Raw genomic sequence first — 15835 nt, forward strand, 5'->3', positions numbered from 1 at the left:
AAATACAACTAGTCAATATCGAACATGTAATATGCAGTAAATGGTATCAATTACATTTTACATCTAAATTACTAAACTACCTAAAGGACCTGTACGTCTTCATCATACCCACAGTCCACTAATAACTAAAACCCATCACGAATGGCTGTCATCAGACCTGTACTCCGTGTTCTTCACCCATAACACCCCATAAATGAGTCATGGCAAAATGCCGTACACTGTACACCAGACACCTGATCTGCCACAGACCTAAACTAACGACAAACAACAAACAAACCTGAAATAACGACAACAACGAACAACACAATCACTGAGGTCTAGGGCCGTCAATTTCTTCAATGGCGCAATTAGGGTGCATGACATAGACGATACGGTCGCCGCGGGAGTCGCCCTGCTCAGCGTCCTCGTCCATGAGGCCTTCGCCGCGAATAGGCATGATGATGAGATCCTGCACATGTCAGATGTACTCTCAAATAAGGGAATGAGGAGATAACGAAGCAAGGGCGAAGGAAATGGAGAAGTGATAGGCGTGTTGAAAGATGGTGAAAGAAATGGAAAAACCGAAGGAAACTTCCAAAGATGCTGGACGAAACGGAAACCAAAACTTAAAACATACCTTGACCATACGCTTAATGACCTTCTTGACAAGCCCTCGCTCGCGCTCGAGGTCTTCCTGGCTGGCGAGCTCGTCCTCCTTTTGCTCGAGGTACCAGATAATAAGATCTTCCTCTTCGACGCCCTCGCCCGCGGCGACTTCATCCTCATTGACGCGCTGCACGAGCAAATTGAGGATACCCATGTACTGGTCCCAAGTAATCTTGGTCTTTTCGGCGTGGGCAGGAGGCGGGACGGATTGGCCATCGGCAGCCTCTACAATTTCACGTGCGGCCTCGCCCATTTCCGCATCGACAGCATCAATTTCGCCGTCAATTCGGTGCTCCAACTCTTCGACTTCTTCAATATCCACATCATCGTGCTCGACACTAATGATGCTCTGTCGGAGCAAGTTGTAGGCTTCGCGGACAAAGGCGGGGGTGACGTCCTCGACGCAATTCGCCTTGGCAATGGCCTCGCTCAAGCGAATCATACTCTCGAGTTGGCGGACCGTGATACGGTAACTGTTTCGTCCAATACCGCCCTGGGCGTCGTCGGCGCGAAGCTCCTTGTACTTTTCGACCAGGAGGGTCTTGGCTTCGGGAGTGAACTCGGGCTTGAAGGTGCGTGCAAACCGGATATACCGCTGCAGTTGCTCCGTGGTGAACTCGGGCTGGACGGCCTCGTCTCGGAGTCGATGAATGTTGACAATATGCTCGGCCAGGTGCCGGTCTACGCCCTCCTTGCACTCGTCGAGGATGACGAAGAAGAGATCGAAACGACTCATAATGGGCGCGCTCATGTTGATGTTTGCCCGCAGGGTCGTCTTGCGATTGTACCTTCCACCGACGGGGTTGGCGGCAGCGAGGATACTGGTCCGGGCATTCAGCGTTGCCTGGATACCAGCCTTGGCAATGGAAATCGTTTGCTGTTCCATGGCTTCGTGGACCGCGACTTGGTCGGAAATATCCATCTTGTCAAACTCGTCAATGCAGCAAACGCCATTGTCCGCCAGCATGAGAGCACCGGCCTCGATAGTGAACTCGCCCGTCTCTTCATCTTTAATCACAGCGGCCGTAAGACCCGCAGCAGAAGACGCTTTTCCAGACGTGTACACTGCTCGAGGCAGGAAAGAGCAAATATATCTGTGTAGTTTTCATCAGTTCCCAACGTCCTCACATATTCTTGCCTTTATGACTTACTTGAGAAATTGACTCTTGCTTGTACTGGGATCTCCGACGATGCAAATGTTGAGATCGCCTCTGAGCGCCATACCCTCAGGAGTTATCTTACCCACACCACTGAGCAATTGAAGCAAAAGACCCTTTTTAACAATCTCGTGTCCGTACACCATGGGAGCCAAGGAATTGACCAGGCGTGAGTAAATGTGGTCCGTGTGAACCATTCGCTTGAGATCTTCAATTTCTGCTGCCGTCAACGAGCTCAAAAAGGCTTCTTGCGCATGATCGCCAGGATCTTGCGGGTCAATGGGAGCCGTCTGGTTTAAGGAAGCAAGAATATTCTGCGCTTGTCCGTTGAGCTGCTGGTTCGCGGCCTGGCCGGGCGTGGTCGTGTCTGGCGTGACCATGCAAGCAAGGAAAGCCATGCGGTAAGTCAAATCTCTGACTCCCAGAGCTTTCAGACCAGTCACGCCGCTGCCTCCTACATCACCGCCGCGAGGTGCATTGCGATTATCTCTCATCGCCTCAGGGCGGACACCAGGGAGACCGAGCTGGCTCACATCGGGAATAACGATAACAGCACCCGTAAAAATGCACTTTTCTCCGGCCTTGGCCCGATCGACAATTTCTCCTCGCAGAATGACGTCCAGAGTTCGAGGCATGCTTCCAGTAGGAATCTCCGAGCTGTTTTCTTGAATTCGGACTTTTTGCCAGTCGACGAATGTGCTCTGTCGGATATCGAGACGCCATGCTTGTCGATTGCCGCACGTCTTGTTGGGGCATTGCGTAGGTTCTGTATACCGAAACGTCTGTTCCACGTTGGGAATCACCGTACGACAGCTTTCACATAGAAAAGTAGCTAGAGACAATTCTGGCCGCACTTCAGAGGTACGCGTGACTGTTCCTGATATGGACAACAGCTTTCCAATCGAACCCGTCCTGATCTGTCTGATACGTGAGACCAGCGGAAGGTTGTAAAATGCCAAGGTAAACAATTTATCCGTCTGCTGATTTGTCGTCTTCTCTCCCATTGACTCTGACTCGCTGGGAACGTTGCCGGCGACAGAGGAATTCGTCTGCGAGGATGCAGACGTCGGCTGACGATGTTCCTTGAAATACCGCGGCTCGTACTTGGCAATGAGGTTGTGCAATGCACGTGTCATAAATGGAAGAAATCGGTAGTATTCGGAAGCAATGGCATTTGCCAGCGTTTCGCCGCGCTCACGCGCCAAAAAATGTTGATAGTCAACATAGAGTGTTGACAGATTGTATATCCGCAGGCCGTGAATCTGAGCAATGTAGTATTTATCGCTTGTCGGAGCGCTCGAAGGCAGTGCCGCAGAGGAGCTGGGTTCTTCGACAAAACTTTATAGAAACACGTTAGCGCTCCATCGCAAATTCTTTATTACAATCCAACCCACTTCCCTCCCCCAATGAAAATCGACAGTACCAGAATACAATTACTTACGTCTCCAAGAATTCTTCGAAGCGCTGTTGTAGGGTTTCGCCTGTAGCATCTACCACCTTGGGCGGTCCTTCATCCAGAGGATTTCCCGGTCTCTTCCGATCAGTACCTCGAAGGCCGACGACCTGATCGTCAGGGAATGCACCGTCATCACTATGTGGCCCGACGCTTTCCGACATGGCAGTTGGAGGACCTCGAGGGCGAGACGAAGATCTGACCGATCTGGCTGCGCCCACCGACGGCGTAGGTGTCCTGCCACCACCACTGGGAATTCCATTGGCACCTCCGCTGCTCATCTGATCATGCTGATTATTGTGATCGCTGCCAAACACGGAATCGAGGAGAGAAGACATTTTGATGTCTTTACTTTGCGCTTAGGGGTATCTTGTGCTCGTTATGGCTCTCAGTAACCTCCGCTATAGAAAGGAGAGACAAAAATTTCCGCCCACTCAGTGAGCGTGTAATCGCGCCTGTCGTAAGGCTTGAAGGCGACGAAAGTTGTCGGAGTTGGAAAAAGTACGAATTCAAAAATATCAGAACAAAGAATGGGTACTTTGTACAATGACCTCTAAGATGAAGTGATTGTGATGGCTGGCGGTAAACTGAACTGGAAGGAGGGCGCAGAGGTCATCGGTCGAATTTCGCCAATTTGAAGATTGGTTTGGTTGTTGGTTGGTTGCCTCGGAGAGGGTCCCTCGGTCTGGTCCCCACGTCGTTCGGCTGGCGACGCGTCCGGGGCGCGTCTTGGGTAAGTTGCATGACGCGACTTTTCGCGTAAAGTGGTTTCCATTTTCGGACAGCGGTCGTTGGTGCAAACGCTGGATGGGATCTGCCTCGACATGCTCAATTCCTACCTACCTTAGGGGAAAAAGCGGGGTTTTCAATACCGAATCAACACTGTAATCAGACCATTGTATTACAGTATTTTAGTGGCAGGTCCATGTAGCTAAGGTAAATTGTAATAATTCTCTGTTACAGTTGTAACTTCTAAAAAATTATGAAGTTACGAAGGTTGCTTTGATTAATTTACCATGGTCCATGACATATAAATTCCAATTGTATCTAGACAGTAATACAGTATTACACTGGTAATTTTACTATTATTCTCTGCCGAGTAGTTGTTGCAAGAGCTTTAACTACATAGTACCTAGACAGCCAAGAATAAGTACTTACATAGTATAGTTTGAACAGGGTTTAGTAACATAAGTGCCATACAATCACATTTAACTGAACATAGTAGGTCTGTATTTTCCTAAAATTCCAGTTGTACAACTGTTTAGTTGCTGGGCCTATGTAGCTATGGTATTGAAAAACCCGGTTTTTCCCCTATGGTAGGCAAAGGCTGATAGGTCCGCATAAACGGAAATTCGGATTTGGAATTTTAATTTACAAACATTACTTTTGTATAAAAGGTTTAAAAATATATATATTCTGATCACTGAGCGAGGCGGGAGAAAATGTACGATACATTGGACTTGGTTCACAATCACATTACATCAGGCAGTTGAAAGATTTCTCAAGACACATTAATAACCAAACAATCATTATTATTCATCGGTGTGATGATTATTACTACGTACTAATTAACATACAGTCGTGTCTTTCGCCGGCATATCATAAACTCAATTTGGTATCGGCAACTGTGCATGAATGTCCGAAAAAAGACAAGCCCGTGGTATCTCCAACTTCAAAGCTTCAAAACCAACAAAGCACCATGAATTAATCAAAAAAAAAAAAAAAAAAAAAAAAAAAAGGAATCATTGCTTGCGCAAAACATCTGGAAGAAGGACTCTTCTTTTTTCAATGGGAAACCATTGGCCTCCCAAATGTCGAAAATGGTCCTTTTGAAGGAAATACGGTCTGCCCGTGAGGTAGACTATCTCCGACTAGTAATCAACTTTTTCTTCATAGATTGGCGGCAGTCCAGTGTCTTTGTCCCAAATAATCTTGTTCTTTTCATTGAGGAACGCACCCTCGTCAGTGATGGGAATGACTTTACTCGTGTGCTGGACTTCTTGTCTTGAAACGCCGGCCTCATCGCGGGGAATCCAGAGCAGCGGAGCCGCCGCATTGATGGCGGGATTATAGTACGCATTACGCTCCGCCTCGGGGCTGGGCTGCAGCTCAACATAGTCCCGCGGAACTAGCCTGCGAAGGGTCTGGTAATCGGTGTATTTGTCGGGACGCAGCCATTTAACGAAAAAGTTTGGCTTTTTGTGAGGCGCAGGCGGGAGACTGCTCGCTTTTCCATTTCCAGAAGATGAGCCATTAGTCGTGGTAGCCACGGCTGGCGACGTGCCATTCTTGTCGTGCGAAGTAGAAGTTCCATTATGATATCCTTCTTCAGCTGCAAGGAGATCCTCTTCTTCAAGATCAATTGATTTCGGAATATACTTAATCACCGGGTCCAGCGCGGACTGCAACGAGATGTGGTAGAGAACGGTAAAGACGAGGAAAATGATGGTCAAAACCAAAGGTGCAGCAGCAGCCTTGATACCGAAGAGACCGATCAAGCAAAGCTCTGCAAGGTAGACGCCAACCATGATATGTTGAAGAGCGCGAGGATAGACGGCTCCCTTGGTGTCGATATCCGAATCATTCACGAAGAGAATGTTGTACCGGTAAGCCAGATAGAACAAGTAGAGACCAATTGTAGCAAAGCCCAGAACGAGCGGCGCGATGCACGAATAGACAAGTGCTAAGCAGGAGTATTAGCTCACACCAAGGACTCAAAACAAGGCAGAGAGAGGTAAGGGACATACCAATGACCAAAAGGTTTTCGTAGATTGGGAAAAGAGTACCCCAACCAAGACCCGCGAGGGATGACCATCGTGCATACATTTTCCTCGGAGATTTATCAAGAATCTTTCCAAGCACCCTGGCAAGGACCAGACCAGAGATGGCTAACAAAGATTGAGTAGAAACTGCCAAGCCCTGTAGCACAATGTAGGAAATGTAAAAGTTGGAAGCCTTTGGCAGCTGGTTCGCAAGCAGCTTGGTCACGCTCGTAGGATTCTCGATGATCTGAGTGACAGCGGCCGAGGCTGCTGAAGAGAGAGTAGCGACAAGAAAGACTTGGACCACTTGGAATCCAAAGTATGAATTCTGCACGGTCAATTCGACGGCAGACAGGGAGGGATCACCGCCAAACCGTGCCGCCACTGCCAACGGGAAAAGATTTTGTAAGTCAATTTGCGGCAAACAATAAACGGACATTGGAGCGGATGAAACTTACAGCGCAAGACAATGGGAAGCAATGCCATCAAGACGGCCAGCAATACCGAAGGAAGAAGTCCAGTGACAAGGCCACGAAGGAAGGTCGGGAGCTTCAAAAGGAACTTGAGGAAATGGACCTTGTTGATGAGGTAGTAGATGTTTGATAACGCTCCCACAAACGCGACGGGAATCGACCAGAAAATGATCAAGACAACGACAAACGCTACCGCGATGATAAGCCGAATGATGCGTTCCCACCAAAACATGCGCAAATTCGACCAAATGACTTCGCCTGGCGTGATGCCGATATGTCGAGGAGCCATGCACAATGCCCGGTGATGGGTCAAGCTCTGGTACGCTTCCTGCGCAGCACCGACGGTGGCGAATTCAACGAAGACGGAGTTCAAGTATTTTGCGTCACCCGCGCGATGGGATTCCTGCAATGCCTCTACTTCAGGGATCCGTTTCTGGAGCTCGGACCGCGACCAATCAATGGTGTCCACTTTCTTGCCGATCAAGGGTTTCAAACGATGAGTTGGTCGCTGCTTGGGCGCAATCCAGCGTCCTGCGACAGATCCCGATTCGGAGTCTCCATCACCGTCGGTATGGCCAATTGCAGCGGATTCCTCATCACGGTTCCCAGCCTGCTTAAACGACTTTAGCCTGGCCTTGTTGGCCTCGGTAATCAACTTGATTTCAGCCCCTTCAAGCTTCATAGCAATCTTGTCTCTTTCCTTGACTTGGTCTTCGAGCTTTTTGCAATCAGTTGCAATCCAGATATTCTTGACAGTGGGGCCAAACAGGCGTCGAAGTTTTGCCTCGTCCAGGTAATCCTTTGGAACAGATCTAAAAAGCACGGTGCGGGATGACATGCGGCTTCCGTAAATACGGGACATGAGGTAAGCCTGACGAAGGTTGACATAGTAGATGCTCTCTCTTGTAACCATGAAAAGAACGAAGCCTAATCAAACATCAATGCATGATTGTCAAAAGGGACTTTAAGCCGCGCTCTCAAAACATACCAAAAAATATCCAGGCAATAAAAGTATGAGCGAGGTAGCGATTCTTGTCCCCGATAATGTTACTGAAACTGAGAATGTTGAGCTGCTCCTGTCCGCCTCCACCAGTAGCATTCACGGGGAACAAGACAGGCCAGGTAATGAAGCACCCAACAAAGCAGATTGTGGTGGCAATTTTGAGAAACCGAATGAATAGATACGCATCCATTGAGTGATGATTGAGAATGAAAGTATCCGGAATCTTGAAAAAGGCGACGATCCAGTTCAAAAGACCTTTGGGCAATGATGGCGAACGGTTCCTGTTCACAAACTAGATTAGGACGTGCAATTGAGCGCGTATGAGCTACCACCTACTCTTGGCGCAAGCTTCCAAGAAACGTCCTCGGCGCATAGTGTCGAGGGTACATGCGCCGGAGAATCAGGAAGGCGACAAATTCGACTCCTGCAACAATCGCAACAGGCACCAGAACAGTCACAAAGGAAGAGAGCGACGGATTACTCTGCTGGTCTGATGAACCAATATTGGAATCACTATTTTGGTCCTGTACCGACACGCCATCAGAAAGCTGTTCCAGAATGTCATCCTCGAAAGAATGCAACTTACGACTCGGCGGACCAATGCACCGTGGGCGGCGCGCAGGGCCGCGTCCACCGCGGAGGCCATTGTGCAGTGTAGTTGTTGTTGTAGCAGTAGCAGTAGTAGTTGTAGTCGAGAGAATTCAAAACAAGAGGTCGGGCTACGAGCGTTGTACTACAACAGGCGACCCCAAAGCCCCTACTGGCGCAGGAAAACCTTCTGGGGTGAATTGAGGATCCCAGATGAGGTTGCGAAACAGTAATTCGGGAAGGAAGAAAAAGAGTTAAAGAATGATCGACCCAAGGTGGAGAATTGGGGAGGGGGGGGATAGCAGGCTATTATTCCCTTGGATAATTTAGAGCCCTGCCTGGTTTTGACGAGAACAGTCCAGGGTTCGATGGTGGGCTAGGACATACAGTGAAGCAACACAACTACTACGGTAAGTACCAGGGGAGCTCGGGCCAGAGTCGCTCAGCTCCAACCAAGTTTTTTTTCCCTTGTAGGAATAGTCAGTAACCGGCCATCCAGCGATCCAAACGACATCATTGCTCTCCACCCGATCGCCGCCCACTGTTAGTGCGCTCTACCGTACGTAGTACTCTGGTAAACCTCCTTTTCACCAGCCCCACACCCAGCTGTTGCACTCTCTCATGGAGAAAAATTGCAGGGCGGAGGTCACTACGCTTGCTGAACTCGGCGATAGATGAAAACGTATTATATTACCTTCTCAATTACCGTGCCCGCTAGTAAAGTCTCCAAGGGCAATTCTCCAATGGAAATCCCTCAAGAGTAGACGCGGGAAAATAGGGACGGATTAACTGGTGGCCGTCCCTTCAGGTCGATAATAAGCTACGGAAAGGCCACCATCAATGGTTTTAGAGCGCAAATTTCTGACTCCTTAGTCTCCGGTGCTACTTCATGAAACGTCTTCTTCTTGACTTGCGACTGACAGGGAAGGTTGACCCTGAGCGGCGAGATCATGACAGCATGCTATAAACGGCTAAGATGTATATTATTGCTATACTATAGGGGGTGGCTGTTTGTTATTGTCGTGACGAAATTGCATGTGTCAACAGGAAAATAATTTTCCTGGTGTAGGTAGAAGCACGTAGGAAGGGAATGCAGCCGGTAACTTATCGAGAGCCCTGACAGGATTCTCTGCCCGGACGACGTGTCGCGGCTTGCATCTGATGGGTGATTGCCAGCAGGGTTATGGTGACTGCCTTAAAAAAATATTTGAAAAACCCCTGCAGAGCTGGGCCCCGTTTCATCCATCGCCAAAATTATGGGAGCGGCGCTGTACGGGGGTACCGTACAGAGCTACTACGTTAACCGGTCGCATTTCAGCCACATCAACGACGATGTGCTCGAGGCTGAAACAGATGAGGGTGGAAGGAGCGATGACGAAAGCATTTAAGATGGTTGAATGCAAATTGTTAAAACTACTTAAGGAAGGAACGCGTTGAAGAAGTACGGAGTATTGAGTGGGAAGAAAAGCCACCGATGCGTCATCTGGCGTTTCGCCCAGCTGTTGTTCGACCAAGGTATGATGGCCCCTCCTGGAATATGGATGTCGTCATGGCAGCAGCGAAAAAGCCGACTGCGCACGTCAAGAAAGTCTCCCATTTATTGCAGAAAGTCTAAACCATGAAGCGACCGTACAGAGGTACGTACCAGTCCATCACGATTACTGCCATTTTGAACCTTCAAATGAGCACGCTTCAATGTACTGAGGTACTCATCGCTCCGTGGGGGGTGCTTTCTATCTGAGGGGGGCGTTCTCATCTCTCGATCCCCTTTGTAGCTTCAGGTCGTCGTCAACGCCAACGTCGATCGAATAGGTTGGACCCTTGCGTCGCTCTTTCGGTCCGCTATCCTCACTAGTGCCAGATCCCTCTCTACTATTCGTTAGTTTGATATCTGCGATCAAACGGACAACGCAGATTGGTGCGGTGACCCCGATCATTATGTAATCGACTTGGGTATTTCAGCTGAGGAAAGACGAACGAGTTCCTCGGTCCCCTCGTCTGGTTCCAAATCGCCGGTCGCGAAAGACCCACAGCGGGAAAGCCATAACGCGACGAACAAGAGACTTTGGGTTTGGTGTAATGAGGTTGGCCCGCCCTCTTCATTTCCGCGTGCGGCCATGCTTTCTGTGGATCGACAAACCTATTCGAACATGTGGTCCATGGCAGCTCTCATTCAACGTTCCATTTGACTCGGAAGTAAAATTCAGGAATTGCAAACCCTAAAATATATACGGAGGCAGTTCCGTAGTGAAAACATACCGGGCATCACACTGTACCGCTGTAGCGTCACGTATCCTTCACATTGACGTAGAATTCTGGCGAACAACTTCGCTTCACGGCCCTCATCCAAGATGCGATTAGTTTTCATGTTGCCTTGATGAGAAACAGCTGCTCCTTCTTGTCAGTCATGCGAAAGCATAGCACAAGAGCACATTACAGCTCTACCAATGGCCAGACACATCGTCAGACAATTGTGCAGCCATGCCAAGCACCTAAATCACCACAATGAATTCATAAAGAGGCCATTTTCTGTCTGAGGAAGGCAAAAAACAGTGATCTCTCATCATGTACATGATTCCGGTGTCCATATATCTCAACATGCGAAAAGCACTTGGGCAAGTTTCAGGCACCGGCGATAAACTTGAACTTCAATTGAAACTATTCAGCTAGCTAGATATCGTCTTCTTCGGGCATAGAAGATCCAATGATACCACCTTCATCGGCTTCATCCTTACTAGTGGGAGGAATGAAGCCCGGAGATTTGTTATCCTTGCCCTTTTGACTAAACAGTTCCTCGATATCCTCAATGGTCAAACTAGGTTGAATTATTCAGCTCCAGTGTCGGGCTTATGGTCTCAACGAATAACCTGATGTTGAAATCAGGACTTACCTATCCAACTTGTCGCGCTCGCCGATACCTTTCTGAATGATAGCTGCCTTTCGTATTTGCAATTCCATCAGCTTTTCGTCTATGGTACCTCGAACGACAAATCGAACGCCCTGTGTTTTCTCCGTCTGGCCCTTCCGCCATATTCGCGCAAATGCTGTAAAGCACCAAAGTTAATGTGGTTTCTCTTATTGTACAGATTCTCGGTTGCCCTACCTTGTTGTTCTGGGCTATTATTCCACCACAGGTCGACGCAAATTAGTCGTGTCGCCATAGTCAAATTTCTATAAAAATCATTCGTAAGCATTTCAAATACGGCTGATTTCTCTTTCGACTTACAGTCCCACACCTCCACATTGCATGGTTGCGAGTAAGATTCGCTTTGTCGGGTCGTTTTGGAAATTCATGATTGTTTGGTCACGGGCTTTCGCCGACATTTCACCATGAAACTAACATTATAAAATTCAGTTAATATGGAAGAATCTTCACAACGATCTCATTTGAACAGCACTAACCTTGAGATGACCCCATCCACGCAAATAGCATATGCGCCCCAGGATCCTAATCGTAGGCAAGAACATGGTGTAGATAATAATTTTACAATTGTCATCTTTTCCGATCCACTCAGCCGTCTGGGAAACAACAGCTTTGATTTTTGTTGACATCAGCTTGCGCAAAGATTGATCAATCCATCGCGTATCAACAATTTTTCTTTCTCGTGCTATTGCATTATCCTCCTGTTGGCCCCATGTTTCGGATTTCAAGACCCCGAGACTTCTAAACTTTGTCGCTTGACTGAATGAAGTTCGGCAAGCTGGACAATTGATCTGCTTCAAGTCTTTCTTTTTCGCCTTCTCTTCCAAGGATTGTAGACAAGCTGCGCAAAAGAGGTGCCAACAAGGTGAAAGATAAGGCTTCTCGGGTGGGCATTGGCACTCCGGGCATATTTTTCGGGATTCCAATTCAATGGTATTGGAATCCTTATTTAATTTCTGGATGTATTCCAGAAATTCAGCCTCGTTTCCTTCAGGCGTGGCAGGATTAGAGAAAACGCCATTTCCCCCATTCATTTTGGTGAAGTCCTTATCTTCGTCGCCCTCTTTGACTCTCTTGAGATGGTCTTGAACCATTACCTTTGCTTGAGATAAAATCTCTCGTTGTGGGGGTGTGAGGGTGCACCTTGAGGCTATAGTTGACTCGATACCCGCCAGATCGTCTAGTGTGAATAGATGCTGGATACTTTCATGCGCAATGAGGACATGCGCCGTCATCTGTCGTAGTCTTAGTAGCATAGCTAGTATAATTTTGTCAATCAAAACCTGTTCGATGTTTGGAAGCAAGATTCATACCCATAATTTTCTTTTTTTCCTTCTTGGCGACCCCGGAGTGAATGAAGCTACATAAATATATTTAGTGTGATCCAATTGAAAGAAAGAAAAAGACAATAAAGAGGAGAGAGAGAGAGAGAAGAGAAAAGAACGAAAAGGTCAGACGAACTAATGAATGCGGGTCGTGTATTTGGCCTCGACGTAGTCATAAATTGCTTGCTCGATCGGGTCGAACTTGAGCATAATGGTATGTTGAGCTTTCTCTGGAAGTTGCAGGATCGGCTTGTTGAGAAGCTGGTTAGTATGTACACGCCTCAGCATAATTCCGCTCAAGAGGAGCTGCATCCTGCTGATACAAGTTTCGCTCTCAGAATTACAAAAATTTTTTTTGAAATCCCGAAAATTGCCGATGCCAGATATGCGAAGATATTTGAAATACTTAATGTAGAGCCGATATTAGTATCAATGCAAGTATATATAACGTTTAAAAGTCTGCCTACCGAGTAAAATTCGGTGAGATCATTATCAACTGGTGTCCCGCTAAGAGCCCACCGATATCTGTTTTTCTTAGATGACGCTGCTATTTGGACATATTCAAGGCAACTTACTTTGCCTTCAAAGCCCGGCAAGCCCTACTCGTCTGTGACTTATGATTCTTGATGGCTTGTGCTTCATCAAGTACTGCTTCAATTGTCAGTTCCAGATTGATTTTCTTCAACTTGAAATCCAAATCACCAATTCTGTAGTACTGCACGTCGTGCAAGGTACCACTGCGCTCCTCCTTTTCCTTTCTCCATTCTTGCACCGCCTATTTTATGTCAGTACTGCGACAAATAATGGACTTTCTTTTCGAGAAAGAAAGGGGAAAAAAGCTTCCAAAAAGATAGATCTAACTCACTTGGTCTATGTTTTTTGTTTCCTCCGAAATGTCAGGCACCGGAAATGATTTCATAATCTTGAGTTTTGAGGCATTGTTTAGATCAATCTTAGAAAAGGAAGATGGATTTGATAGATAATTTGAACAGACTATTACCTCGTTGTATGTGGTCAATCTGGCCGTTGTTAGAATGAAAATAAGACATTATTTGCGGATATCCACCGAGTACTCACATGATATCAAAACCCTCTAAATCTGTCTTCGTCACCGAGAGCTTTGATGAATACATTAAAATGCGAGGGAACCATTTTTCCCACTCAGTATGGTGTTTTATTTCTCGCTCCCCTACAAACTTTAGAACGGCTTTGCATTTGGTTTGATGACGGTTCTCGCTCACATTGAAAGAGCAGGTTCTTGTTGGCCACAATTAACGTTGCCTTGGGGTCAGACTTCCCTGGAGGATTGCAAATCATAACAGCTTAAATTTTGAAATCAGTTCAATTGCGGAAGTATCCGGGCATTATTTTTCCAAATACTTAATACTTACCCAGTGTCTGGATTGTTTTTCCCAATCCCATCATGTCTGCGTTTATTCCTCCACGCGGGTCTTGTTCATTCTCCTCGCGGTCACGCTAGTTTTTGGTCAGTACTAAGAGTTGCGAAATATAAAGAGAATTTACCATCCAATCGGCACCCAAGACTTGGTAGTTGAGCAAGGCTGTTTTCATTCCTGTAGAGTGTGAGAAGATTTCAATATGAAGATATCGCGATGCTAACCTGACACGTTCCAAAGTCCATCTCCGGTCGAACGGACATTGTATGGTGAAAGCTGTTTAGTTGCGTGCAAAATGAGGTTCCCATCCCTTCTGATCTTGGTCCTTTTTTCCTCTGGTACAGAGTCAAGAAGAGATTTCACATAATCGTTTTTCCGTGTCGAGACCTTGGTCTCCGAATTCCAGTTCTCACCGCCGACGTCTTGATCAAAAATGCTTTCGAAGAGTTGGTGACCAGTACTCAAAAATTCAGATGACTTAGAATTCCAGCGTTTGTCTACGGGTTTCTTCTTGGGAGCATGTTTTGCAATTTTCTTTGAACGTTTTTTTCTGTCAGAAGCCTTTTTACCCTTTTGCTTGCCGGCCTTCTGTTTTTTCGATGACCTTGACTTTCTTTTCTCTGACTCGCCCGATTTTACTTCAGAAGGTAACTCAGAAGCTTTGTTTGTCAAATCAATTTCCGAGTCCTCATTCGCCGATTTTCTCGGTCTCTTTGCCTTCGTCTTGTGATTGGTATCTCCAAAATCACTATTTAAAGTTTCAGCATGGACTTTCCAAAGTGTTTTTTGAGATGTACCTTTCATCATCTGAGAGCAAATGTTTGCTTAAGCTAAGGTCGATTTTGTTGCTTGGCTCATTGTTTGATTCAGTCAATCGCCTGTCAAGCGGAGACTCTGGCACAAACAAGGTATCAACTGTGACAGCTTCTCCTGGTAGATTCCTTCAGGGGAGGGTTTAGTAATTTGGCTATCTCTCCTGAGGGTCTTTGGTAATTCATACCTTTCATTACTCTCCAACGATTCAGCTGCGGCATCTGGACAACGGCTTTTAGCTGCAATAGTTTCTTGGGCGTTTCGATATTTCTCGATGTCACACTTGGTCAATCGTTTTTTATTTTGGATACCTTGGTCGGTTGTGAAGGGTACGATACTGCTTTGGACACCATCTGGTATGTATCCTGGGCTTGAGTGGCGGCTATTCTCTTCGACGGAAATTTTTTGCTCTGAAGTAGAAGAACAACTCTTATCGTGCTTCAAAGACTCTAAGTAGGATGGCTCTGCATTCAAGTGACTGTCTGCTGTTTTGCTCTCAGCCATATCTCTAAGTTCAAGGGCGTCTCGTTCTCCGTGGTTATCATCATGCTCCGCTGCAACAGCCGAACATGGCTGCGCAGGTATGTATTGGACCATCTGCATGGACTCTACAGCGTCTGCATCCTCGGAGAGAACTTCGGCTCTATCGCCAGGGGTCTGCGTATTGTTCCCGCTCTCTGCAGTTTCTCCTCTAAATTCTAATTCCTCAGATGAGACAGTCTTAAAGTCAGGCTGCGTGGGAGGAGGCGATGGGAGTCCGTGTATCGTATTGGCCACACCCATCTGAGGGGATTCACAAGGTCTCATTGGATTTTCTGCGTGCTGCAAGGACACTGATCCAATTTCAGTATTGGAGAAATTGGATTACTTCCGACCGGCTTGTGATATGATGAACTAGCTCCGAAGAAAGCCTTGAGCGGGTTGAATTCTGTAAGTTTGTTCAAGGCTGGTCATCAGTGCCGTTACTTAGAATGAAACTTTCCATGAGATAAAAAAAGAAACAGGAGAAGAAAGATGAGAGGAAAACACAACGGCGTGGGAAAAGGGAGAAAAACAAGAAATGAACAAAGGCAAAGTTCTACATACAAATGGAAAAACGTTATTCAAAAGCGGGTAGTGAAAAGCTGACTAAAGAACGGTGATAACGATGTGAAACGTACTGTAGGGTATTTCTGAGCTATAACTGCAGGACAAATGAGAAGATTTGCTGGCGAATTGTAGATAGGTAGAGAAATGAGGATATAAGTTTTGCAAACTAACGAGCACAGAGCCAGTTGAAAGCATCAGGCATGATGA

General features: G+C 46.9%; 3 protein-coding genes across 3 annotated transcripts; all 3 read right to left on the bottom strand.

Annotated features, from left to right (window-relative positions):
* Positions 1–85: 85 nt before the first annotated feature.
* Positions 86–3903, bottom strand: L228DRAFT_229124 (DNA replication licensing factor Mcm6). The gene is made up of 4 exons (XM_018330494.1): positions 3244–3903; positions 1797–3140; positions 617–1739; positions 86–448 (listed from the first exon to the last, which is right to left on the bottom strand). The coding sequence occupies exons 1-4, from the start codon at positions 3591–3593 to the stop codon at positions 308–310; spliced, it is 2958 nt and encodes a 985-aa protein (XP_018188852.1). The 5' UTR covers positions 3594–3903; the 3' UTR covers positions 86–307.
* Positions 3904–4965: 1062 nt separating this feature from the next.
* On the bottom strand, positions 4966–8394 carry L228DRAFT_246057 (DUF221-domain-containing protein). Its single transcript, XM_018332314.1, has 6 exons — positions 8080–8394; positions 7830–8017; positions 7479–7774; positions 6476–7417; positions 6003–6401; positions 4966–5938 (listed from the first exon to the last, which is right to left on the bottom strand). The coding sequence occupies exons 1-6, from the start codon at positions 8137–8139 to the stop codon at positions 5127–5129; spliced, it is 2697 nt and encodes an 898-aa protein (XP_018188853.1). The 5' UTR covers positions 8140–8394; the 3' UTR covers positions 4966–5126.
* Positions 8395–10751: 2357 nt separating this feature from the next.
* L228DRAFT_260145 (P-loop containing nucleoside triphosphate hydrolase protein) lies at positions 10752–15830 on the bottom strand (the record flags this gene model as incomplete). The annotated part of the gene is made up of 20 exons (XM_018334227.1): positions 10752–10896; positions 10972–11125; positions 11185–11252; positions 11308–11417; positions 11484–12262; positions 12318–12364; positions 12466–12734; positions 12797–12854; positions 12905–13104; positions 13195–13251; positions 13330–13348; positions 13407–13518; positions 13571–13651; positions 13721–13805; positions 13854–13903; positions 13951–14474; positions 14524–14667; positions 14727–15372; positions 15408–15467; positions 15800–15830. 20 exons carry the CDS (start codon positions 15828–15830, stop codon positions 10752–10754), a joined length of 3639 nt encoding a protein of 1212 aa, XP_018188854.1.
* Between the last annotated feature and the right edge of the window lie 5 nt (positions 15831–15835).

The sequence above is a fragment of the Xylona heveae genome (genome assembly GCF_001619985.1).
Source record: "Xylona heveae TC161 unplaced genomic scaffold L228scaffold_4, whole genome shotgun sequence".
In the NCBI taxonomy this organism is placed as follows: domain Eukaryota; kingdom Fungi; phylum Ascomycota; class Xylonomycetes; order Xylonales; family Xylonaceae; genus Xylona; species Xylona heveae.